General features: G+C 43.0%; 1 protein-coding gene across 1 annotated transcript in view; it reads left to right on the top strand.

The window, feature by feature from the left end:
- The window catches only part of BMP1 (bone morphogenetic protein 1), a 139711-nt gene that overhangs the window by 8965 nt on the left and 102760 nt on the right, over positions 1–27986 (top strand). The window contains exon 2 of the mRNA XM_073654047.1: positions 22577–22672. Within this exon, the coding sequence (XP_073510148.1) occupies positions 22577–22672 (96 nt within the window). The remainder of the gene's footprint in view (positions 1–22576; positions 22673–27986) is intronic.

Raw genomic sequence — 27986 nt, 5'->3', positions numbered from 1 at the left:
CAGGCTGGATCGCAGCCGAAAGCTGCCATCCAGCTGGCCATGCCGCAGACACTGAGAAGCGCAGGCATGCTTGCACTCCTCAGTGTCTGGCTGTGACGGCATCCAGATGAGCCGAGTTCATGTCCAATGAACTCAGCTCACCTCATGCACGTCACTGACAGCGTGGGAGAATTCTCCTGGGCTCAGCGCTTCAGCAGGAGAATTCTCCCACGCTGGGATGGCATTGAGATGACAGGCTGGATCGCTGCTGAGCGCTGCCATCCAGCTTGTCATCCTTCAGCGACACTGCAGAGCACAAGCATGCCTGCGCTCTGCAGTGTCTAAGAAGGGATGGCATGCTGGATGGCAGCGCTTAGCCTTTGCTAGCTATTAAAATAGGGGGGACCCCACGTCATTTTTTTGGGGGTCTCCCATTTTAATAGCTGGTAAAGGCTAGGTATTCAGCTGGGGACTGATATTAGTAGCCTGGGAAGCGCCGTGGGTATTACCCCCTTCCCAGGCTTGAAACATCTGCCCCAGCCGTCTGCTTAACCTCCACTAGAGACTAAAATTACAGGGAACCCCACGCCAATTTTTTTAAAATAAATCCTTTATTTTAACACTAAATGACAAGTACAGTAATCAACACTATCACTGTACTTATTATATATGTGACTGACATGTTTCTATCTATCTAATCTATGTGTGATGCTCTATTCTTTCTGTTCTAAATTGCCTGGTACCGGTGTATGCCGCTGATGAATTGCCGGCCGTCTTTTTTTAAAGAGACGGGTGCATGAAAATCGGAGGGCACTAGTGTGTTCCAAGTGCCCTGCTATGTTTTTCATGCACCCTCCTATATACCCTGTCTGCCTATATATTCTGCCTGCCTGACGTTTAATTGAGCACCGTTCCCATCGATTTGGGCAATTTTTGACCTTCTGCAGACCGCCGGGGAAGGGGGGGGGGGACCACCAGAAAAATGCTCGAGTTTCCCATAGACTTACATTGGGCTCGTTGCTCGGGTCGAGCACCCGAGTATTCCAATGTGCTCGACCCGAGCTTCGAGCACCCGAGCATTTTAGTGCTCGCTCATCACTAGTGATTGGCAAAAATAGATTTAATAGTGACGCTCATTTGAATTTGGCCCAACATAATACTACATTTTGTTTGGCCAGCCCCCATTTTCCTCCAGCTGTTTGTTGGAGCCATGTCCCCAGATATAGCCATGGTAACCAAAATGACAATAACCACTGTGGCCTGCATTCAGGGACCAAAACCCGTTAGTTTGCCTTCTTTACATATCATATTGTCTATTAGTACATTTTTTTTAGAAACTAGTGGTGTTCTTGTGATGCGCCCCCTGGGCCGTGGGGTACCCGGTGCTGGGCCGGTAGATGCTGGGGGTGATATCACGGTGGCTGGCCCGGTCCGTGACCCAGGGCGGTCATTAAAAGGGGGATTATATTTATAAGGGATTTTTAAAGTGTTTGTGACGCCACCTGTGGAATGCGGCTAAAGGGAGCCGCCGCTGCAGAGCAGTCCTCTGGAGCTGGTGTTACGGCAGCAGGGATGGTGTGTCTCTCCACAGGTAGAGCTAGCTCCAGGGCAGTGTAGGTAGTGTGAGTTGCGCTGGGCGTTGTAGTGCAGGGAGGGAAAGATGGCGCAGATGAAAGAATGGATGGAGGCAGTACGGTGCAGTCATCCGAGTCTTTACTCACAGTTCTTATGACAGTTCCACTGGTGCACTGTTCAGGTGTCAGCCTCCCACGTCGCACTGCGTTCACCAGGCAGGGGTTCAGCTCTTCCTCTTGCCTACGATCCCTCTGTCTTCTGACAGATTCGGGGTGTACGGGTGCTGTCCTGCACTCGCCGTACCCCCTAGGATCCCTGCTCCCCTCCTGGGCCTCTAGGACTGGGCCCTATTGTGGAGCAGAGCTCCTAAAGAGACTCTGCTCCCAGACTGTTCTCCACTGACTGTCCTACTGTCTGATCTGCCACCGTAAGATGGCTTCCCATTATATACCTACTACTATGGTGCTCCTCTAAACTGCTTCCTCCACCCACACCCACTACTGGTTCCCCCTACCTTTTGGGTTCCCCCCCCCACTCCAGCCAGGGTCAGGGCTCAGCTCTGCGTACGCATGTTGCCCCTCCAGCCGGCCTGGAGCAGTGTAGTGTTGGATGCAGGTGTTGGGGTTCCGGGGAGCACTCCCTCCTTACCTGAGAGAAGGAGACACCACACCTCTGGGTGAGGTGCAGTACCTCTGTGGCGACTGAACCCTCAGGGGCGCCACACTTGCATGGGTACTGACGTGTTGGGCCAAGTTCACGTTCAGGATTTTGGATGGCCATAAACATTAGATGAACATAGGCCGAATCCACCCATTTCGGAGCTTCCTGCATAAGGGTGTCCCGATTCTAATGCCTCATTCAGACATCCATGTATACCGATACGAGTAAGGACCGTGATGACCGAACTTGACACGATCAAAATCTATTGTCAAGTTCAGGTCAGGAGAGTCGCGGCCAGTTTGGGTATTGTGGTCCATACACGAACGTCTGAATGAGACTTCTTGGATATAACCTCTTCTTTAATGCTTTAGGGCTTGTTCACATTTATCTGGAGGTCAAGCTCAGTTTCAGTGAAAATTAATGTCAACCCAATGCTAGACCCATAAGACCGATGTCCTGCCGTAGGGAAAAACCTACGGTAAGTAGTTCTAGCTGCCATTTATACACTTGCATAACAATATATATATATTTTATTATGGACAGCCCTGGTCCACCAGGACCATTATGGTCTGAGGGCAAAAATATAATTTATATTAGATGATACAGGTTGTGTTGGGTTTTATTGGTGCTATATCATCTGAAAAATATGACTAATTGTTTAAACTATACTTTTATATTAACTTTTTTTCTTTTTGGTGATTGATATTTTAGTTTTTTGATCGCTTTCTATATAATTAATCCCTGAAAACTTGACATTTTCACTCTAATTACTAGGACTCCTAAACCTCTATTAAGAGTCCTAGTGAACTGAGTGAAAATGTTACGTTTTCTGCATTATTCTATAGAATCTGATGGAAAAACTAAAATATAAATCACCAAAAAGGAAAAAGTAGAAAATAGACTGAAACTTCCCGTTCTGTAGAGATCACTTCTCAGCAGTCACCTTGTATCCGTGTCGTAGCTCGCCACCTCCCTGCATAGGGATGTCTGCACAGATCACAGAGCATGCCCACGAAACTCTCCCATAAAGAATATCTTCATTTATTTTTTTCGGTCACTGCAACACCGCCAACAAAAACAAAAAATAAAAATGCAATAAGAAGCGATCAAAACGTATGTACCCCAAAGTGGTATCCATAAAAACATCAGCTCAGGGCACACAAAAGCAAGCGCTTACACAGCTCCATTGACAACAAAAATTGGAAAGGCTACTGGTCTCGAAAATCGGCAACTAATTTCCAAATTATTTTTTCACAACTGAAAAAAAATATGCATGTTTCATATCTCAGTAATCGTCTAACTGCAAAATTTTGCTGCCATTTTTACCATCTAATGTGCAAATTGCCTCTTCGGAGAAAAAGAGGACTTGTACTCTATAGCGCCACCTATTGGAAGTAGCGATCCTACAAGTCACTATCAACCCCTTAACGAGTCGTGCAATACGACTTAAGATAAAAGCCAAATCAGAATAGTCATACCATATAATGAAAACTTTAAAAACAAAATCCAAACTGTGATTGCAGAATTTTTTTGCAACTTCGCTGTAAATAGATTTTTTTTTTTCCCCTCGTTCCAGTATATTACATGATTAAAATGAATGGTATCATTTAAAAATACAACTCATCCGACAAAAAAACCTCACATGGCTATATTGCCAGCATAATAAAATAAAAAAAAAAAAGTTATGGCTCTTGGAAGAAGGGGAGGGAATAAACGAAAACTCAAAAACAGGAAAACGCCCGATCAGTTGGGGGTTAAGCTGGACTTAAAATCACTCCATTGGGGACTGCAGTACGCTTGCACCAAATTTTGAGACTGCGACATGTCCGTTTTCAAACTTTCCCATTCAAGTCAATGGGTCCGTGAAAAAAAGCAGGCCGAATTCTGATGCCATCCGTGTATCGTCACAGCGCTGTTTCTTACTGTTTAATGGGTAGGATATATTTGGAAATTTAATTTTTTTTTGGGGGGGGGGGTTGATATGCGAAAAACAAATGAAACTTATGTACATTGGGGAAAAAAATGCCCGTATGAGACCTTAATGTGCCGTTTTATTGAATGTGGGTAGAGTTCACATCATCATGAGAATTCTGCCTTTTTTTTTTCTGCATATCTGTTATGATAATCTAATTAGATAATGGGACATATGGTCGTGATTTAAATTAGGTTTTGCAGCAAGATGTGATACATGCCAAGAATATTATATCTGCCTCTAATATCCTGCAAGAAAAATATTTGATAGTCCGCAGAATATGAGGCCCCGAGTAACAAAATAAGCTTCTTTTACTACTTGCTGCTGTACGTTTAGTATTGCACCACAGTACGGCTCTGTTCACACAATTGTCATCTGTATGCCATCCGTTTTTATACATCGGCACTTAGAAAACTGTACTTAATGTGAATATGTTTTAAAGGATTGCAATGTACATGTCGAACGCTATACAATTGATCTATATGGGAACCGATTATTTTTTTTTTATTTGCGTACTCATAGGCGAACCTTATCGGAAATGGCGGAAGAAATTACTGCATGCTACGGTTTAATTTTTTTTTATTTTTATTTTTTTTCACGGTCACCATACTGTTGTATTAACTTGTCTTATGTGTGGCAATGGCCTAATTCAGATGTCTGATTTTTTCACGTAGACAAAAATATGGTCCAAGAGTCATTTATCGTTGTTTTGGATTCAAGTTTCATCGGTGTTTAAATTTTTCCCATCCGTTTCATCAGTGATTTTTTTCACACGATTTGCAATTTATTTATTTTTTTTAATCTCCTATCATTACAGTGTGATCAACGGAGAGTACACGGATGTCATCTATTTGTGTGATGTTCGCATTTAACTGCATAATTGATAGGAGAAGCTAACATTTTCATTTATTTTTTTTTTCTGTGCGAAAAAATCGAATGAAACAAAGATTATAAAAACCGACATATAGACCAAAAATGGGTCCAGCGCACTGAAAAAGAACGCCAACAGTTTTTCGTGTATAAGAAATGGGATGATTTCAGAAGGCTAACACTTGCCGACTGCCCATATACATGTTTGGTGACGCTCGCTTATTAGCCTGTTTACACCGGCCAACTAATATTGATGGGAACAGAATAATCGTTGATACCTGTTTTACGAAGGGCCATGTGCTGCTGATGACAATGGATCATTTACACCGGCAAAAGGTCAATCACCCAACGAATGCATGCTTTGTTCATTAGTCCGAAGAAACATGTAATTTTTTTTATTGATTTATTTTTTTCCCCTTTGGTATTCGCTGACGTATCTTGCATTAATTCTTCAGAATGGCACACTTGGTTCATGAATTTGGAGCAAAATAAAGTCTTGTATTTGCCGATTTCCAGGCCATGCCAACTATCTGGTTTAATGATAGATCATTGACATGGACAGCTGGTGGTAAAATCCAAGTGCAATACGATGTTCGGGCTGGTGAAGGCCAGTAGAATAAGGTTTAGATATGCCCGTACTTACCAATTCTCCCGAAACGTCCAGGTGGATGGGGAGACCTCATGGAACAGCTGCCAAGTCTCCTCCGACAAAGCAGCGCTTCCCCCTATGTTTCCGTTGACCTGATGCCGGGATTCTTCTGCATTGGGCTTTGCCGTGACCCATAGATGAACCCTTAGTTGGTGGGAATTAATGCGTTCAGCATTAATGGAGGCAAATTCAAAAATGCCCAATCTCCCAGAGAGGAATTTATAAAAGTTAGCAAGTATGGATATGCCATAAGTGTCTGAGATGGGCATATACTTTAAGTTGGCGCTGTACAACTTTTAGTAGCCAATGAACTTTAAATATAGCATCTGGTGTCAAACTTCTTGGCAGTATTTTTTTTTTTTATTGCCATCTATGGAATTCACACAATTTTCCTAACTTGCCCCTACAGTAATTTGCCCAACCCTGCTCTGACAATAAGAGCCCTGGATGATATCACTTGCTTTACATCATTGTGACTCCTACTGTCCATGGAACTAGAATTGGGATTATAAGGACATGAATCATATGGAGAAGAGCATAGGGACACCTACTGGAGTTCTTAAGCCATCAATGCCATTTAAACCCATAGGCATTAATATGCAGGTAGAACATCTTCCACTCTTCTGGGAAGTCTTTCTACAAAATTTTGGAGGTTTGGGAATTTTTGTCCATTCATCCAGAAGAGCATTTATGAAGTCTGACACTGATGTTAGACGAGAGATTCTGGCTCACAATTTCCATTTTGGTTCATCTTAAAGGTATTTGATGGGGTTAAAGTCTTTGCTCTATTTTGGCCTGTGCCTGTGGGTCTTCTGCACCAAAATTCACCAATCGTAGCTTTAGGGTACCTTGCATTGCGCATTAAGCACATTTATGTTAGAACATAAAAAGGTTTTCCCCAAACTGTTCCCACAAAGTTGGAAGTAAACAATAGTTGAAAATGTCTGGTATGCTGAAGCATTAAGTATTCACTTCACTGGAACTAAGGGGCCAATGCCGACCACTAAAACCAAAGCCGATAATAATATCCCTCCTCCACCAAACCTTACAGCTGGCACCATGCAGTCAGGCAGGTTCTCCTGCCATTCACTAAACCCATACTCATCCATCAAATGTGAGATGGAGAAGTGTGCTCCGTCACTGGATAGGACAAGTTTCCACTGATGGAGTCCAGTCGTGGCAGCTTTACGCCACTGCATCTGACGCTTGGCATTGTGCTTGGTGATGTAAGGCTGCAGGCAGCTGCTCGGCCATGGAAACCCATGACCTGAAGTTCCTGGTGTGCAGTTCTTGTCAATGCCAAATACTTTATTGGTATTGCCAAATATTTAGCAGCCAGCTACATGACTAATTACATCCTTGTTGTAAGTCCTATTACATGATCTTTAGTTCCCTTTTGATTACCATGCATATGTTGCACTTTTTTGTAGTTATACCATTGTTTTTCCATGGTGATATTTGTGGGGTTTTCCAATAAACCTGAATTAGGTGCAGGAGAAACGAGCTCGTGCTCCTGCAGTTTAATGCATGTCCAGACCATCAATTTGGGCATATGAACACTACCCATTTAATAGGGTTTGTTTGGTATATTTTAGGTATTAGTTTGAGATGAAATCAGCAGCTCTGCCTAAGCAGTAAAACTGCTCAACAAAGGGACTGTAGTGCACTCGTATCATAAATTGGGAAACCTCCGCACAGGAATCTTGAATAATGCTCAAGTTTATTAAGATCTGGCACCAAGAAATCAGACATGGTCCAACATTTCAACCTACATTGAGGTCTCAATGGCATCTGTATGGCGTGATCCAGGCTGGAGACGAGAGGTGGACTCCGCGGCTATTAAGCCCCTCTATGTAGTTTGAAATCTCGGACCACATATTGATTGTTGGCCCTTTTTGGCTGTTATTTAGGTGATGCTTCAAGGCTGACACTTTTGTCTTGTATGGTCCTTGTCCTTGAGCTAATTGAGGAATGATTGTACTGAATCTTCAGTCCCACCCTAGGCTAGGACATATCGTACACTAGGAAAATAGGGACTATATATGAGAACTTAAGACTTGGCATACCGTAAGAAATACTACAGCAAGTGTTTCCATTGGGGTCAGCTCTTTTTATTGGCAATTAAATAAGTTTATGATTTATTTCTTTATTTTATTGTTTAACAACCTTCGGCTCGATCTCGAGCCATGGCGATGGATGAACGATTTGTAAGAAGATCAATCTTGTCCAAGCCTGGATAGGTCCACCTGGGTCTTCTCTGCCGTTATCTTGATAGTGTCAAGCCATCAGGTTGCTTGTCTTCTTCGCCTTGCTCCTTCTTTTCTTTCTACCATGATGTCCTTTTCTCTTTTGTATGATGTGTCCAAAGTAGGCAAGTCGTATTTTGGTGTGCCTTGCTTTGAGTGACATGTCTGGTTTGATTTGTTCCAACATTGATTTGGTTGTTCTTCTTGCCATCCATGGTATTGATAACATTCTTCTACAGCACCATATTTCAATTCTTCTTCTGCCTTGCTTCTTGTCCAGGTTTCGCTTCAGCGTGTTACCACAGAAAAGACCAAACTATGTACGAGCCGTGTCTTTGTCGCCGGTGAAATGTTCCTCTGTTTGAAGACCTAGTCCAGTGACTTCATATTTCTTTAAATCTTTGCATAATCTAGGGAAATTGTAAGGGATTAAATTGTCTAATAATTGGCTCTGGAGGATTGTGAGGATGCTTCCATTTTAATCTAATGTGGGGATTTGTGTATCAGTAGCAAAAATAACGGTATTTGTAATGACAGTGAACCCATATAGTAGGGTTATTTATCAGAAATCTGCCAATTTAGTACTCCCTACACTATTAAACCATGTTCTTGCACCTAAGAACACTTCAAGTCCCATAGCATCCAGGGCTGTGGAGTCGGTAAACCATACCTTCGACTCCGACTCCTCAATTTCTATGATAAATGTTTAAGTGATAAATTTATGGTAGTGTAATAGTGGGGAAGGACGTAGCCTTCCTTCGGTACTGAGGTAGTTAAAGAAAGTGTTCCCGTAGTTAGACCTCTCTGAACTGTTGGTAGGCCAAGCTAAGGGGTTAGCATCAGTGGTCCAGTCAGTAGAGTAGAAGGGGAACTTAAGGCCCCGTCACACTTAGCGACGCTGCAACGATCCCGACAACGATACGACCTGTCAGGGATCGTTGCTGCGTCGCTATGTGGTCGCTGGTGAGCTGTCAAACAGGCAGGCTCACCAGCGATCAGGGGAGCAGCGACATCATGGAAAGAATCTTTCCACGATGTCCTGCTCCTGGTTACCAGCCTGCTGAAGCAGGAGCAGGCTGGTAACTATGGTAAACATCGGGTTACTAGGGGCACACGCGCTTCTAGTAACCCGTTGTTTATCATGGTTACCACTCTGCTACAGTGAGCGGGAGGTTACCGCTCACTTTAGCAGGCTCGTAACCATGATAAACAACGGGTTACTAGGTGCGCGTGTGCCCCTAGTAACCCGATGTTTACCATAGTTACCAGCCTGATCGCTGCTCCCGCTGGTCGCACACAGCGATGTGTGCTGACCAGCGGGAGGGCAACGACCAAAAAATGGTCCAGGACACTTTGCAGCGATCAGCGACCTCACAGCAGGGGCCTGATCGTTGCAAAGTGTCACACATAGCGACATCGCTGGTGAGGTCGCTGTTGCATCACCAAAACCGTGACACAGCAGCGATCTCGCTAGCGATCTCGCTATGTGAGACGGGGGCTTTAGTGCCCTGACCAAGCCTTGAGTGTTCTAGAGCTTGTTCCCGGCATAATTCCTTGTGGGCTGCAGTACTTGTAACCAGCCACAAGATGCCACTGTCCCGGGTGCAAATGTCAGGTTGAGTCTGCCAACAGTGTTGCAGACAGTGATGGGGTTAATGCTGTGTGATGACAGTCCACAGAGGGTGGGCACATTAGGAAAATCTCTGCTTAGTTTCCAGAAGCAGGAAGTAATGAGTAGTAAGAGATAGGACAGTGAACTGTACGGGCAGCCTGACTATATGGTGGCTGCTAGGGTAGACCGGAGCTCCATACCCTCAGACAGTGGGATCACCAGTGTAAAAGTCTCCCTACGCAAGAGTCCTGTTAGCCGGCCGGAGAAACTCAACAGAGGTATTGAGGACCCGGGGGACTTCTAGTCTGCAGGAAGCAGAGGAAGATAAATAGGACTCCAGGCTAAGACGTGGGGGAGATATTGGATCCGGAACACTGTTGGTATTACAGAAGAGTCTCTTGGGCTAGAGATTAGAGTCACAGAGATGCTTCACTTAAAGAGGGAACCAGGGCTGAAGATGTTGCCAGCGCCTGTGAGGGAGATAATAACCTGTCGGGCCTTATCCATTATATCTGCCTGTAAATATTGTACATATTCCTCTTCCCCAAGTAAAGTCCAAGTTATGGTTAAGAACCTCGTGTCCTCTGAATTTATTGCTGCCCTGGTCCCAGAAGAGAAATGCCTGGAGACAGCCGCGATCGGATGGTTTGAAGTACGTGGAGAGCCCCACATACACAGCCATACACCAGAGGGAGGACACGAATTGTCTGTAGGGTGCCAGAGCAAGAGGGGGCTACAGCTCGCCCACGACTACCTACTGGGGCACCTTACAGTAGGACACATTTTTCTCCGCTAAAAGTCTAGACCCTTGGATCAGGAATAGGACAGACATTTGTAGGACATTTCATAACTTTCCCAAATTCTTATGAAAAATATTCCTCACAAACTGCATTGAATTACTGTACCCAATTTATTATATATTTTAGGAGTCAGTCGGTCCATTTTATACTGACTCCAACTCCGACTCCACCAAAATGGGCACCGACTCCACAGCCCTGGTAGCATCTGCTGTGAACGGTCTAGCTATAGTTCCGCTCGTACTTTCTTATCGTGGACAACCCCTTTCAATCAGCGCTAATTAAGGCTGTAGCATTCTGTGGTTTCAGCCTTAAGTGAAGTCTAGGTTAATATTTGGTGAATTTATAAGGAAACTGACTTATGGACTACCTGCTCGCTGCTAGGCCTCATTGAGCTACACAAATTGCGTGGATCACTGAAAACGAATTGGCCACATCTTCTTCACCAGACGTTTCATGTAGACCTTATAGCTTCTTGTGGCCTCTTTCTATGTGCACCGGTGGGATATGTCCATCTTGCGTTTGTGCACACGTGGACGCCGTGCAGTATTTGTCACTGTCCGGACCTATAAAGGGTTACACCTCGGCGTTTGCACAGTGATTGTCAGTGTCCTGTCCATATGTTTGTCCACTTTACACAGCTCACTCTGTCTGCGGCTCACATAGCCTGGTCTGTTCTGCTATAGAGAGGCTCTGTAGTTACAGCTAATGGCCTATTCAGCCTGGATGCCACCATGTTAAAGTCGTTTGTACGACTGGGAAGGAAAAAGGCAAATATGGGTCACTGACCTGAAATCATGGTGTCTGAATTTCCAGTGTGATCCCGATGTTCTGCCTTCACATTTCATAGTGTTGATTTGAATGAATAAGTCACTTTGTAATGCAAATTTTCTTTCAGATGTGCACCATTTTCTAATCTACAGTTTAAGGGTCCTTTTACATAGGTAGATTGTTCCCAAAACTATCACCGATTGATGAGCCAGTAAGCCATTCTGCGCTCTTTACCTCCATTTACATGGGGCTCTTATGGGTTCTGCATACACTCGTTTGTTAGCATACAGTTTAATTATTGTCGGCAATATACTCCATACGTAGAGCAGTTTTAAAGACGTTTATGGCATAAGCTATGCCATAATCGTCCCAGCTCTGGGACTGTCAGGAATGGAGAGGCGGCTGCACATGCACAGCTCTCCATTATGTATATTGAAGCTCTGAAAATGGCAGTAATGGGGGACTGCATCTGTCAATATTCCCGAAACACCTTGTGGGGACAACCCCCTTCCCCACCCCCCTTTTTTTTTTCCCCTTTATATATATGTAGCACCCTGAGGATTCGGCTGCTACAGGAGTATTGCACCTCCACCCAGAGGTGTGATATTCCACTCCCGGGCAAGGATGGAGAGTGGAACTGAGCTCGGTAGGCTGCATGCACTACACACATCCCATTTCCGAGGAACAGGCCGACGGTACTCCCACTTAGAAATGTGCAGGTACGACCGAGTCTGTTCCTGGCTGGAGTGGGAGGGGGGTGGTACATCCCAAGTAGTGTAGGGGCAGATAGGGGGAGCAGCCTGGGTAAAGATAGGAGCTCATTGGGTGCTGGTCACCTGAGCTCACACATAGAGGGTGTATATAAGGTGGGCACCAACTAAGAACAGGGTCAGATGCAGAGAGTCAGATGCAGAGAGTCAGTCGGTTGCAGAGAACAAGTCAGGAGCAGAGGAGAGAAGAAAGACCCAGAGTGAGAGAGGAGAAAAGAGAGAGACCCAGAGGCACAGAAGAAAAGGACTCCAAGATCCCAACTAAAATCCCCGGGTGAAGAGTCGGCATCAGGGTACCGGAACCCAAGCTGGTGGGGGTAAAAACATTCCCCAGCCAGAGACCGGAGACCGTGGGCAGCATCTGCCACGGTCACCCACCACATCCACCCCGAAGGCACACCACATGAAGGGTCAGGGAACCCAGGGCCAAGGGTGTCCCAACAGAAGGCCCGAGGGAGCTGGACCTAGGTGGATTACTGGTGGGGACGGCCAGAGAACGGGACAGAAAGAGAGCTCAGGGCCACGCTCCGGACTTGTTTGGGGGTTGGCTGGATCCAGGACCTGGTGGACGCAGCACGGCTCGGGTGGTCACTCGCAGCTGGAGTGACCAGTACAACATCTGCAGTAAGTAAACACCCTTAACTGCACAACCCGACTCTGTCTTCACTGCCGTCTGCACTACACCACCACAACCCCCATCCTCTGCACCTGTCCCCTCTGAGGCTATACCCCTCCCGTTGGGGGTTATCCCACCAAGCTGCGCACCCACCATCAGCCTCAGCGGACCCTGCTGCAGCGGCGGCCACAGTGACCGCATCACAACGGGTGGCGTAGTCGACACAAAAGAACTCTTAATAACATCTGTAGGACTGCCACATAACACTGAGCTTGACGCCCTGGGCACGGGCCGGGTCACAGCCGCTCGGAGACTACAACCCCCCCATCTGATCCGGTGCCGGGTATTCCCCTCAAAAAGGAATATGTCCCAGGGGGTGCGTCATATACACATCATTGGATCCCTATGTATGTTGTCATGAACAGAAGCAGCTGCGCATGTGCAGCACTCTGTATTATGTCCATGGAAGCCTTGGACAGGTTAGCAATGGTGGGACCATATCTACCAATATATGCTCTAAATATGGTATATTGGACAACTCCTTTTTTATCGACCTTTTGGGCGCATTGCGCACTGCTAAAAATAGAGAAGTAGCTGCACATGCTCAGATTTCTGAGTTTATTTCTATAGAAGCTCATAAGCATTGGCTCATTTATCCTTTGATCGTTCAACATATTGTGGGAGTTTCAGCTCTCTGGTAGCCGCTTAGACGCAGGGTTTTTATAACAGAATAAATTTTATTGTCCTTCACAAACTTTACAGCTCCAAAGTGAGAAACAGTCCTCTCTTTGGGTAAAGCAAAGTAAATCACACGGTCTCACCAACTTGGTATTACCTCTCAGGCTGCAGTACAGACTATCCACCGGCTCTATCTTTCTCCAGCCTCAGAACACTACTCCCACCTGAGTTAGACCAGGTGCATTATTTAGGCCCAGACTGGAGTATGGGAGCGACCTTTCCCACCCAGGATCTTTTAGTCGCTCCTAAATCCTGGACCAAAAATCCAGTCAAAATAAAACCATATCAGTAAAACATACCTGCCATCCAGGACTTTACCTCCTGCCTTCTTACAATGCGTACACAGACGAATGGTGAGATGCAAACTTAAATCTGCTCAATCATTGGCCCACAAAAGCAATGGACGTTTTCAGTCTTTTTGCTGCAGTTGTGTCCAGAGTCATATACTGTATATAGCCCTGATGTAAAGTAAGTTTGTTTTTTCTTTTTCTTTTAGGTATGGTTATAACAACATAAGCCACAAATGTGGAGTCCTGACAACAAGAATAGTTCTTATTGTGAAGTGTGGCAGTTCTTACGACTATATGAAAAAGTTCAAAATGGTCTAAAAATGACTTCACTCTGGCTTCTGTTTTTAAATGGAATAGGTAACCAGGTTTTTGCTATTTAATCTGAGAGCAGCATGATATATTCTCTGAAACCCTGATTCCTGTGATATATCACTTGTTGGTCTGCATGCTGTCGTTTTGACTGGCAGCTTTCTGTCAATGAACAGTGTACATAGAAAGATGCTAATCAGTTGTTTGGGCTGGGTTGCACAGAGCAGTTGACTAGTAGGCACAAGACACTTAGTCCTGTAGTGATAATCTACTGATAAAATAACTGCTTTTATTGAAACAGCAAAACACAGCTCAGTAAGTGACATATTGCTGGAATCGGGCTTTTCACGCTGACATCATGCTGCTCTCAGATTACTTAGTCAAAATCTGCTGACAGACTTCCTTTAAAAGAATATAATCTATTTTCCTCCTAATTCTTTAATTTACATAATGTAGCTCAATTTGGAAATGAACTAACATGATGTCATACTTGGCCATAGTATGCTCTTTCTATATAAAATACTCAACATAGTAAATATAATAAATACACTGAATGGCCACTACATTAAAGACACCGGACATTGGAGCAACCCTGTATGAAAATTAGACACTTGACCACCGAAGTAGAACATAAAATCAAGTGACCAAGTTTTCATGGATCAGTGTCGGTGTGAATCCACATTAGAATGGGAAAATAATGTTGTCTGAGCGATTGCAATGAGGCCTGGTCGGAGTAGCCAGGGTTAGATTTTCAAAAGCTGTCAGTCTTTTCAAGTTTTCTTATGTAACGGTGTGAAAAGTCTACCAAGAATGGTGTGATCGAGGAATAACATCCAGAGGACGTACTCAAGTCCGAGAAGGATGTCAAGAATTGTTCTGATGACCAGGTGATGCACAGTCAAGACAATGCTGGTGTCTCCAAGTCTAAGCAGCAATAAATCTGTCAACCATTTCTGTTCGGTGGTAAGGCTGCTGGAAGTGTAGTAATGCTGTAGGGAGTGTATTTTTGGCAAGTCTTGGGTTCTCCGATACCTGTTCGTGGACCGTAAGGCTTACCTAAGCTTTAAGACCAACCAAATTCATCTCTTCATGGCCGAAGGACGATGCACCATGCCACCAGGGTTGTATAATGATGGATTGGTTCCAAAAACATGACCGAAACTTTCTTCTCAAGCTTCCACAGTCCCCAGATGTTAATCCTATAGAACATCTCTTTTACGAGGTACAACGGGAAGCTATGAGCAGGTCGTTACCTCCACTAGAATAGAAGTTGTCCTTTCCACATGGGCCAATTATAGTGGAGAACAATTTAAATGCCATGTGGAATCTATGCCGCGATGAATAGCTGCGGTTTCGAAAGCCCAAAGGAGGTCCAATTCGAAAACTAGATAAGGGGTCTCTAATAAAGTGGCCATTTTTTTTTTTTTTTCCCCCATCACAATTCCAGAAATGTCGCAGAACTCAATGGACTCAAGTACAGCACAGACCAAAAGTTTGGACACACCTTCTCATTTAAAGATTTTTCTGTATTTTCATGACTTTGAAAATTGTACATTCACACTGAAGGCATCAAAACTATGAATTAACACATGTGGAATTATATACTTAACAAAAAAGTGTGAAACAACTGAAAATATGTCTTATATTCTAGGTTCTTCAGAGTAGCCACCTTTTGCTTTGATGACTGCTTTGCACACTCTTGGCATTTTCTTGATGAGCTTCAAGAGGTAGTCACCGGAAATGGTTTTCACTTCACAGGTGTGCCCTGTCAGGTTTAATAAGTGGGATTTCTTGCCTCATAAATGGGGTTGGGACCATTAGTTGTGTTGTGCAGAAGTCATGTGGATACACAGCTGATAGTCCTACTGAATAGACTGTTAGCTGCTTTTTTCTTGCCATAATACAAATTCTAAGTAAAAAAAAAAACGAGTGGCCATCATTACTTTAAGAAATGAAGGTCAGTCAGTCCGAAAAATTGGGCAAACTTTGAATGTGTCCCCAAGTGCAGTTGCAAAAACCATCAAGCGCTACAAAGAAACTGGCTCACATGAGGACCGCCCCAGAAAAGGAAGACCAAGAGTCACCTCTGCTTCTGAGGATAAGTTTATCCGAGTCACCAGCCTCAGAAATCGCAGGTTAACAGCAGCTCAGAATAGAGACCAGGTCAATGCTACACAGAGTTCTAGCAGCAGACACAACTCTACAACAACTGTTAAGAGGAGACTTTGTGCAGCAGGCCTTCATGGTAATATAGCTGCTAGGAAACCACTGCTAAGGACAGGCAACAAGCAGAAGAGACTTGTTTGGGCTAAAGAACACAAGGAATGGACATTAGACCAGTGGAAATCTGTGCTTTGGTCTGATGAGTCCAAATTTGAGATCTTTGGTTCCAACCACCGTGTCTTTGTGCGACGCAGAAAAGGTGAACGGATGGACTCTACATGCCTGGTTCCCACCGTGAAGCATGGAGGAGGAGGTGTGATGGTGTGGAGGTGCTTTGCTGGTGACACTGTTGGGGATTTATTCAAAATTGAAGGCATACTGAACCAGCATGGCTACCACAGCATCTTGCTGCGGCATGCTAATCCATCCGGTTTGCATTTAGTTGGAAGGCAAAAGGGCCAACAAGTGCTAAGCATCTCTGGGAACTCCTTCAAGATTGTTGGAAGACCATTTCCGGTGACTACCTCTTGAAGCTCATCAAGAGAATGCCAAGAGTGTGCAAAGCAGTCATCAAAGCAAAAGGTGGCTACTTTGAAGAACCTAGAATATAAGACATATTTTCAGTTGTTTCACACTTTTTTGTTAAGTATATAATTCCACATGTGTTAATTCATAGTTTTGATGCCTTCAGTGTGAATGTACAATTTTCATAGTCATGAAAATACAGAAAAATCTTTAAATGAGAAGGGGTGTCCAAACTTTGGTCTGTACTGTATGCCAGCAGGGTCCATCAGGCTCCACAGGTGTCTGTCTATGATAATGGCAAAGTATATAACAAGTCTCCATGGACAGAATTATTTTCAATGTTTTCTGTTTAGAAACATTTAAAGGGATTTTCCATTCTTTAAACCGATATTGCTTATTCCTAGAATCGGTCAGCTACGTTAGATCAGGGCTTTCCCTGGAATCCTGGCAGATCAGTACAATGAAGGCGGGTGGATGCAACTGCAGCTCCTTCCCATTTACGTGAATTCGCGTTAAACTTTGTTGCAGGGGTATTTCCATCTCCTGGATTTTATCCCAATATGTAGTAGGTGTAATATTAATATTAGCAAATACCTCCAATTAGAAATATAGTATAGTTCTTCTGATTCGCTATGTATCTTTCCTCATGTGCAGGGCATTGCAGTAGATATGTGGTTATGACCACTGATATAGTGACAGTTGGCTAGTTGCTTTTGGTCGTAGTCATGGATATCTAAGGTCCTTCAATGCACTACACATGAGGAAAGAGACATAGCGAATCAGAAGAACTATACTATATTTCTAATTGGCGTTACTTGCTATTATTATTAATAATAATAATAATATATTACAACTACTACATATTAGGATAGGATCTGACTTGCCTGGCTGAGTACGATCCAAATATCGGATGGAACTCATGCTGCATTTTTTATTTTATTTCTTCCCCGTGCTGGGCGTGTCCAAGGAAAAAAATCGACATATGCACAGTCCCACTGCCCAGCATTGGTTTGAGCACGATCCGATGTTTTGTTGGATCACGCTCAGACCGAAAATGTGGTCGTCTGCAGGAGCCCCAACACTTTAACGTCATGGCTTCTGTTTTTAAAAGTGCTGATGCTATGATCAGTGCATAGTGCCGTTCCTCTGTTGTTCTTCATGAACATGCATGACTACACCTTCATCACTGATTACACTGTGCCAGGGACACTCTCCCAAAGAGTAACTCCCAACAGTCAATTTATTTAAATTTATTAATATTTTATATACACACATCCAATGACCTTTCAGGAGAGCTGGAGGACCACTTTATAACTGTCTGTATTCTTTTAAAAAAATAAATAAATAAAGGATTGGGTGTGTTGACACCAATATGCCTAATCCCTGTTTCAAATTTACCTTTAGATCAGACATTCCCGAACTTTAAGTCAAGAATCATTTTTAAATATTCAGATACTGTAGCTTATGTTGTGTCCTACTGATTGGTCGAGTCTTTTTAGTCTTTTTCACTTTTACAAATTAATGTTTTTTTTTATACTCTAATGGTAACCAGTAATATGATTTTGACCCTACTTCCAAGTCCCATTAATAGTATGGTATCCGTGATGTCACTAGTGCACAATAGTGAAGCAGCTGCTAACAGCGGGGGAAGCCACATGAAAGGCTCCCGAGATATTCGGTCAATCAGCCAAAATTCTGCCAACTTTCATGTTATTTTGTAAGAATCCAGGAATGAAAAAATGTATGAGAAAACTGCTTAAAATATTATAGAATAAGAGAAGGCCATTCACCTTTTTCCATCCTCTGTCTCTGTGTCCGATGCTCCTTGGTCCTCCCCTAGTCTCTGTACTGACTGCTGCATCAATGATATCCTGGCACAGACATATGACCGCTGCAGCCAATCAAGTGCTGCAGTCGGTCACGTGGTGTACTAGTGACCGAAGATGCCAGTGACCACTGATTGTTTGTTTGTTTACAGGCGCACAACACATGATTGCGGCAGCCTAAGATTGGGAGGACTGCCAGAGAAGGGACTTTTTGGAAGAGTTTTTTTTTTTTTCTTTTCCGAAGCAGTTCTTACAGCCTATTGATCAGGCAGTGTGTAGTTTGGAGAGATTCTCATCAGGATCTGCTTTAAAGAAGTGAAATGTACTACTTTTTTTTTTTTTTTCTCAGCTGGAGTTTTTCAAAACTTCTCCACAAAAAAAAGCTGAAATACATCCTAATATGACCAAAAACTCAAGTGGATTTCCCATAGAAATTTAATAGAGAGAATTTTTGAACTGGTTTTTCAGGAGGATTCCTCTCCCAAAAAATGTCTCACAAAGCTCCATATAGGCTTAAAAAAAAAATTGCCGGGGGAAAAAAAAATCCTTTGGCAAATGATGTACCATAGGCATGGTTTCTCATTTACTTGAAAGGAGAGCTTGTTGCAATCAAATTTGAACTGTTTATTGATCTGGATTTTAATGTAGATTCTGTGCAACGACAAAAAAAAAGCTCGGGGGAAAAATCTGGCTTATCTCATATATATATATATATATATATATATATATATATATATATATATATATATATATATAATATTTATTTTTAAGAATTAATGCATTTTTAGTACATTTTCAACAGCATTTGTTATGTGCTCTTCATATTACAAATTATATCATACATCATGTGTTTTTAATGCTTTCTGTTAAAGGAGTTATTCATGGGTTAAACGCCTCTTACACACCCTCTGATTGCCTCATTGGTCTCCTTGTTTCACCTTCTGGTGTTGACGCACGTAAATAAACTAAACTGCTGTAAATTCTACACTGTAAAATGTTCTTGAATGTAAGGAACAATGCAGTGTTTTTTTACATATTTGATTTTTTTTTCTCAATTCCCCCTCCCCTAATGTATGACCAATATGTATTATACATGGTGACCGTTCAGATGAAATCCACCAGAGCCTCTATTCATCCTGGCTAATAGAGCCTTTCTCCGAAATAGCTCCTTTTATGCTTTTTTCTTTTTTTTGGGGGGTGATCTTAATTCCGTTTTGAGTATGCTAAGAACGTTACTGTGTTTTTGGTTAAAGGATTTACTGGTACGTTTTTTTTTTTTTTTCACTATTGGCCGAAGAACTAACAGATAGGTAGTTGCCAACTACTTGCCTGTTGTGCCCAACACTGATCTCAGCTGGTACAAGGCGGTTACAAAACACTCCTGACGGTGATTCTGCGGCTTCCACGGACGTCGACAGAACAGCGGCTTCTCTTCTGCTCTGTTGACAGGGTGTGACTGCCAACGTCCTGCTGATTGACATCTGCTCCCTGCTGCCTAAATGCAGGGAGCCGGCTGTCAATCAGCATAACATCTGTAGTCACGCCCTGTTGACAGAGCAGCACGGAAGGAGAAGAAGAGCTGCTCTGATGACTTGGAGCAGCTGAATTGCCGGCAGTAGTGGTCATCGAACAGGCAAGTATTTGCCTCTGTTAGCAGCTACCTGCCTGTTAGTTTTAAGCTTTAAAATGGTTATGGAAATCCCCTTTAAAACCACTTGTACCGCTTTGCTTAGGTGGCCTCTTGTGGACTTTCCCACTTTATAGATTGAGAGTTGTGCCAAAACATAGACAATTTCTCACTGGTCCATTGAGCACTGGAATCCGTTGCGTCGTGTACTGGCTTAATTAGGCCAAGTTTTAATGTATTGTTATGTCCTAGTTTGCATTCATAACTTTGCTTTCCCTATGAAGTCCAAAAATTTTGTTTCCACAACTAATGTAATAAGAACATCCAGGTGAGGAGGACGCAGCTGTTGCATTCTTCCATGTGTTAAATCAGGGTTCCCCAACTCCAGTCCTCAAGGCCCACCAACAGGTCATGTTTTCAGGATTTCCTTAGTATTACCCAGGTGATAATTGCATCACCTGCACAGGCAATAATTCCATCACCTGTGCAATACTAAGGAAATCCTGAAAACATGACCTGTTGGTGGGCCTTGAGGACTGGAGTTGGGGAACCCTGTGTTAAATGACTGCTTCCACACAGAATAGCGGAATTCTTGAAACACTTTGCTCGTAGCTAAAAAACTGAGTGAGGTGAGTGAGGTGAGTGAGGTGAGTGAGGTGAGTGAGGTGAGTGAGGTGAGTGAGGTGAGTGAGGTGAGTGAGGTGGGTTTGGATTTTTTTTTTTTTTTTTTTTTTTTTTTTTTTTTTTTTTTTTAGATTGGGGGACAAAAAAATAAGATTGCAAACTGAGAACATTTCTGAGATTCATCATCTCCATTCTTGAATACTATCTCAATTTTGAAGATGTTCTCCGACTTCATGTATAATTTTAGAGTGAAAAATTCTGATTGAACATCTAGGCAGAAAGATGGAGTTGACGGTTTTTTTTCTTCTCTGGAATCAACACAATGCCATTTAACCTAGTTATTTCTGATCGGTGGTTAATAGGAAGGTCAACTAGGGCCCATACCTACCTCAAATGTCAACTTTAGTGCTTCTCCTAACAAAGAACTTTTGCCTGCAGTAGGTCATGGCTATCTAAATACGGTGTGTGGCTGCTATTTGTAATAGTTTGGGTGCTATATCCCCCTTTATTTAGACCCTACATAGTCTTGACATTTGCACAACATGTGGCACTGGCTTCTTTTTATAAATGAAGCCTTCACAGAGCCGTATCCCGCAATAGTTTGTTTCAGGTTACTCATTCCCTCAAGGCAAAATTTTTACTGAACTTGGATTAGAAATGGAGAAAGGAGAAAGGAGAATATTTTTTCTAATGGTGTCCATGAAAATTAGACCAGGGTTGTGTAAACCCACTAATTTTGTCAGGACCGGCCCATTATATTGTGTATATAAACCTCCTAATGCTCCTCTGACTAATGTCACAACAAAGAAAGATCGGGCGCAATAAATTTCAACGCCCCGTCCTATGTTTGCACCAGAGGTGTCTGGTAGCATCTGAGTTCTCTCTCCCCATTGAAAACGCATGCCTGCGTGGTCGGACTGAGCGTGTGGTGGGGCCAGGAGGAATGAGTGTTGGCTGAACACTTTGATCGAGTGCCAACCATATGACTGTCTCTTCCAGACCGGAAAAGATGAAATTGCTGGCACCAGTCTCCTGACCGCTAAGCCAATCAGTGGTCAGATTACAGGTGTTAATGACTTTGTCTCTTCTTGTCTGGCGGTGATGGTCAGAGAGTCAGCGAAGGAGAAGACAAAATAAAGAGGACCCATCACCAGGTCAAAAGTGGCCAGTTTTTGCTCTTATTTTAGTCTCACTGCTCACCGGAGTATTCCGTGCTTTCTTTTATTTAATTTTTTTTTTTTGTGCTTTTTAAAAGTCTGCTATATGGTTTCCAGAGATGTAGACCTTTTTATTTAGTGCATCAAATATGCTAATGTTTATGATCTTTACCAAGGGGGTGTTGCTCACAGGATCCTCTGGGGCATGTCTCCAGGCTGCTCTGCGTTATTCCCTGTGAGCACCACCCCCAAAGACCATAAAAATCAGCATACTGGGCCCAACTAAACAAAAGGGCCCTTATCTCTGCAACCATATGGTGGATTTTTAAAAAGAGACAAACTGAATACTCCTAAGAGGCAGCAGGAATAAAATAAGGGTAAAAAAAGAGTTTCTCTATTTTTTTTAAAAAGACCTGAACATCGTTTTTTAAGCCTTTGTTCACATTGGTTGTGATTTCTGGTATCAGTCCTTTAGTCTGGAAATAACTTTTTAAGGGTTGCTGTCCATAAAACTTTTTAATTTTATGAATGTTTTTATAAATGTCTTAATCATCACTGCCAATTATTACCCAATGCTCCTGAGTGACATGTGAGGAGGCTTCTTGAGGGTCTTCTGTTATGACCTAAATCTCATGATGTGTCTTTCCGGTCTTGAGTTGTTCTCGGATTGAGATCTCCATTTACTTAGAGTTTAGGTATAGAGAGTTACATTCAATTTGCTGGTAATTGTAAGAACGTGCCCGTCAAGCATGTTGTCTAATTTTGTGTCTTTCCTTTTCCTTCTTTTTTCTCACTTGTAGTCGCTTTCTGGGGGGATATTGCTTTGGATGAAGAAGATTTGGCCAACTTGAAGATAGATCTACGTGTGAGCTCAAGGAACAGAACACGCTCTTCAGGTCAGTTGTGGTATTTTCTTGTGTAGCCTCCAGGTTTATTCTTCTTTTTTTTTTTTTCCCTATTGTGAAGATTTTGTAGGTATTTTGCTAAAAAGATGTCCTATATCTATCCAAGATCTAACGAGACAAGAGACAGTCTCTTAGATGTCCTAAATAGCTTCACCATTCCATGGACCCCTGAGTGCTGTACCAATACAGCTCTGCCTATAAGCGAATGATGGGGCTCTTCATGTTGATTTTTGACAAGGAACCATGTAATTGTATTCATGTCATCTTGGCAATAAAGGCGTTAAGCATGCGAGAGCCCAGGGGTCAAATGATTGGCACAGAACCTGTGCTTTGCTCCGGCGCTCCCAATCAGCAGTTCACTATATAACTCTTGATGGTCTCAATTTGGGCATTAAAGAGGTTGTCCATACTTTTTCATTGATGAACTATCCTAAGGATAGGTCATCAATGTCTGATCAGCCAGGGTCTAACACCAGGACCCCCGACGATCAGCTGTCAACGGTGGGGGCGGCCGCCGGCCGTAACCGCTCAATTGCAGAGCCGGCTATCTTCTGAATGATAGGTAGTGGACAACCTCTTTAACGTCTTTTTTCGCTTGGGCTGTATGTGGGATTGCAGCTTATTTCTGCTGGCGTGTATGGGATTGAGTTACAATACCAGGGCACAAAGTTTTCTCCATCGTCTTCAGCAAATATCTTCATGGCCTGGTGGGTGGAGCATTTTTTTTTTTTTTAATTAATTAATATAATCCATATTTTGAAAACCTGGAGTGGTACGGCCATTGCATAGATGACCTCCTCCACATATGAAGGGGTCAACTATGTGACATCATACTGTTCCTGGACTATATTAACAATAATAACTCTAATCTTCACTTTACCGCCCACCATGACAAAGTTTCCATTAATTTTCTAGGTCTGTCTCTGAGAGCAGTAGGGAGTGAAATTAAATCTGTGAGCACAACACCAGATGCAGCCTCTTGTCACACATTTCATATCATCAAAAATGAGATAAAAGCTTGGCGTAACTGGACGGATGATGACCGCTGTCTGAGTGCAATAATATCAAACTGAAATTGAAGAAAAAAAAAGAATGTAAATATACAGAATGAGCCCCTGTTAGAGCAGATAACCTATTTAAAGAGCTTGTAAGCGCTGCACTCATTGCCTGTGAGATGTGCTACTGCTGAAAAGATTGCAGAAGTGGCCGGTAACCAAGACAACTAGCAGAAAACTAGAATTTAAAAATCTCTCAGTTCTTTGTTGTTTTCTTTTAGGCCAAAACAAAAATGACAAGTATCATGTAACAAAAGTATTATTCCCATTTTTGAAACTGCATGCAGTAAGCAATTCGGGAAGATTTCGAACATTGTCTAAAAGTTTTTACCAGTCCTGTTTCTGAATAATGTATATTTCATATGTTAAGCGCCATGGAATAAATGGCGCTTTAATAATAATTCAGAGTTAATAAAAAATTGTATTAAAGCGAATCTGTCAGCTGGTATGTAATCTCAAGACAGGCAATGGGGGCTGAAACACAGATTTCAGCGATGTGTCATTTATTAGGCTGTGTGAGATTGTTTCCATACAATGAATGTTATATCACCAGGAGATTATCAATGCCTGGATTACAAGGCACATCAGCCCTGATCCAACTATACCCCCTCCTCTGATAATCTGCATGCTGTGACTAGACAATGTACATAGAGAGCTGCAGTGTGGGTGGGGAAAGCATTCTGAGCTCTGCTACATCTAAGAACTCTGATACATGGTTGGAATCAGGGTCTCTTTTCCTACATCAGGCTGCTCTCGGATGAGATGGCAAAAACCTGGTGACCAATTCCCTTTAAAGGAAATTTGCACTTTCAGCAAATGCCCCCAAGCATTTAAAATATCCATGCCAGATGTTACTAACCCTCCACCCACTTCAGCGCCTGCACTTCACTGCTGCAGCCAATCCCTGAGTTTAACAGTTCTGCCAAAGTAGGGTGTACTAGTTGCTGAGCTCAGTGATTGGTTGCAGTGGTGATGCGCAGTGTGGTAGTGACTTCACTGCTGCAGACATAGGAGCAGCGGTGGAGAGCCCTCACTGGAGCGGAGGAGGGTGACTACCTTCTGGCTTTATTTTGCAAGCATTTAGTCTACTTTGCTGAAAGTGGCAAAACACTTTAAATACATTCCCTGCAGAGCACCCACTATTGGCAATCTAATTTCCCCTAATTTGTTATTTCATAAATCAATAGTACATCTGCAAATGAGCAATTTTATGATATATTTTATCGGAGAAATCTGCTTCTTTCTCTGCCAGAATTGATCAGTCATCATCAAAATCCAACTCCCCCTGCATATCCCATACTTCTGGCATACGGCGCGTTTTGGTCCTATGGACGTCGTTGTTTTTTTGTTTTTTTTTTCTTGGTGTTTCTTCCATCCCTGCAGTTGCCGTCCTCCTGGCTTGATTGATGTGGCTGATGTGTCCTACATCATCCACAAAACGCCGCAAATCTTGCACCAGCCTGCGCAGGCGCTCTATGCTCTGCCCTACTAAGTCCTAAAATGCGCCAGCATCTATTAAACCAGAAGTGAAGTCTGTGCCGGCGCAGTACGGGACTTTGCTCCTCACTTACTAGGGCCGAGCATAGAGCGTCTGCTCTTCAACTACAAGAGTCAGTACTGTAGTGGCTGAGTTTTAGGGTTGCTTTGCATCCCCATACTTTTTGTTTTTTTGGGGATTTTCTTTTTATGGTGTTGTATGTAGCTGTGCTGACGCATTTCGGGTAGAATTCTCCTAACCCCTTCTACATTGTGTATTAACCACCCATTGCACTCTCGCTCGCTTTCTCTCGCTCTCCATATTATAGGGAGAGAAATGGGTGTTACGTATAAAAGGGGTTAAGAACATTCTACTCGAAATGCGTCGGCCCAGCTATTTGTTGTAATGCAATTTTACACTGTTACTATAAAGTCACAGATCGATGCAGTGCTAGATTATTCGTCATCTTTTATGGACAAGAGTTCTGCCGCTCCTACAGAAAAAAAAAAGGACTTTGCCTTTTACATCTTAGAGAAAACCATCTAGGCCTCTTTCCATTGCCTTTATCTTTGTAAATCCTCTCTGTAACAGTAGGAACTTCAGCTCTGGAGTACAAACTGCTGATTTAACAAGTAAAATACTACTCTTTTTATACTAAAGAAAAATTAAAAGTGAGTGAAGAATTTTATAGCCTGACATTCACCTGATTCTTTTTTATTTTTTTTTGTATTTTGTAATGACTTTTGATAACATTGCACATTCTCACGCAACTTGTCCCATATGTGAATGTCGCTCCCTGACCCGAACAACCCTCGGTTTCCCACAACCCTTGTCCCGATTCTTGATTCTCGGATATCAATGTTCTCGTCCACAGTTCAGTCTCTCCCTTCCTGTGATTTCTGACTTTTCCTCCATCCCCGAAACGCTGTTTTATCTAATTCCTACTATATGCCCCCCCCCACACGCTCATCCTGTTGTTCTCTTTAGTTTCCTGTTTTGATAAGCTGTCATGGAGATGATTTTATACAGCACAGACTTATACACACACCTACACCCGGCCAAAGCCGGCGGTGAAGTCACCCTGCTCCTTGTAAATGGGCATGGTGTGTTGTTTCTATTTCAGCTGGTGGTTAACCGTGGATGGCATGACACCGCTTACTGGTTTTCTTCCAGGATTTTACGAGAACGCGGCAATAATACTAAAAAGTAGATTTTCCACCAACCTAAAAGTTATCATGTAATTCTGCACATTGTGTAAGTGCAGTGATGATGCCCTCCGGGACCTATGAACATAACTTCCTACAGATGGCTTATGTCAGCAGCTACGTTACTTACTATGAGTAATTATCATTGCTCGCCTTTTATTAACTGGTTGCATTCAAGGATTTTTCCCTGTATGGAATCTGATCGGACAATCCCTCCAAACCCCAAATCATGTTTTTGCTCTCTTGTCTGTGTTTTTTTTATGCCTGTAGACTTCACAGGAGAGTGTCCAAATATATATCACTTGTTCACCAAGGGTGTGGACCATAAAACTGTTTTAGGGTATGTTAACACCGGTCGGATTGTTCGGATCTCTAGTGATCTGAGAACTGGGCTCTACTAATTGGAGCGTGTCAGGGATTCCAACACACAGGGACGACACCGGGGAGATCACGCGATATCTCACCGTGCCGTCACACTGTCAGTATTTCGTCCAGAGTCGCGAGCACGCGATCAAGACTACTTGCTGCGTAGGTATCGGTAAGCGACCAGTGAGCGTAGGGCGTCACACCTCTGGGTTCCAAAGCCTGGAATCCGTGTTCATCGCCCTCCGTACGGTCACTGTCAGCTTCACGATAGCCCAATTAATATTATTTTTATTATTAATAGTAATAATAATAAATATTTATTCTCTGCCACCATCGACAGAGTTTGACATATAAAACAGGCCTGGCCGGACGCCTGCGTTTTGGTAGCGGGTATGGCTTCTGCGAAGGGAACGATTACAGAACAAAAGAAACAGACCTATTAAATTTTATATTTAATCCAAAAGGGGGGCAGTGTTTAGGAAAAATATATACAAGGATGTTACAAAGGAGACATTAAAATACATAAGCAGTTACAAAAAATAAACTGGATAAAAAAAGACAACTTACACTATACAGTTCGCAGGGACGAATCAGCATAGGTGGAGGAGGGGCTCCCCAGTTGATTTGAGCGTTTTCAAACGCAACTCATTGCTTATAATCCTTATACTCCCCTGGCACTGAGTGCTCCTGTCTTCTCTTATACCTAAGGGGAGATCTGGCCACATGCCCTCTGTGTTGATATCATGTGTGCCGGTGTCCAGCCTCTGTTTTTATTAAAAACGCTAACTTCTGCTATAACTCATCGCTCATTGATCGCAGAAGCGTGCAGACAACGCCATTTTTTCCCTTATGATTTTATCTTTATTTAGAGACCACAGAATCGCATAGCTGCCATCTGCTATTCTGGGATTTTTGCCCTACAGCTCTCTGATTTGGCTTGCAACAATGAAAAACTATGTATGCATTCCTCGGCTGTTTCTGTCAATAGAAATATAGGTCCCATTATTGCCGGACGTATGGAACTTACAATATTTCATATTTCGTTTTGTAGTCAATTGTCTGGAGATTTCTTTGTTAAGCTTGGGAAAGCAACTTTCCCAGTTACAAGCAAATTAGTGCAATCCTGCCAGTAATTACCCCCTGCGTGTGCCAGGGGCAAGAGGCTGGCATCTTAACGAAGTGTGGTGACACCTCTTGGCTGG

The sequence above is a fragment of the Phyllobates terribilis genome, unplaced genomic scaffold (genome assembly GCF_046119375.1).
Source record: "Phyllobates terribilis strain yellow unplaced genomic scaffold, ASM4611937v1 Scaffold_11__3_contigs__length_659146591, whole genome shotgun sequence".
In the NCBI taxonomy this organism is placed as follows: domain Eukaryota; kingdom Metazoa; phylum Chordata; class Amphibia; order Anura; family Dendrobatidae; genus Phyllobates; species Phyllobates terribilis.
This window is presented reverse-complemented; position numbering and strand designations above follow the sequence as displayed.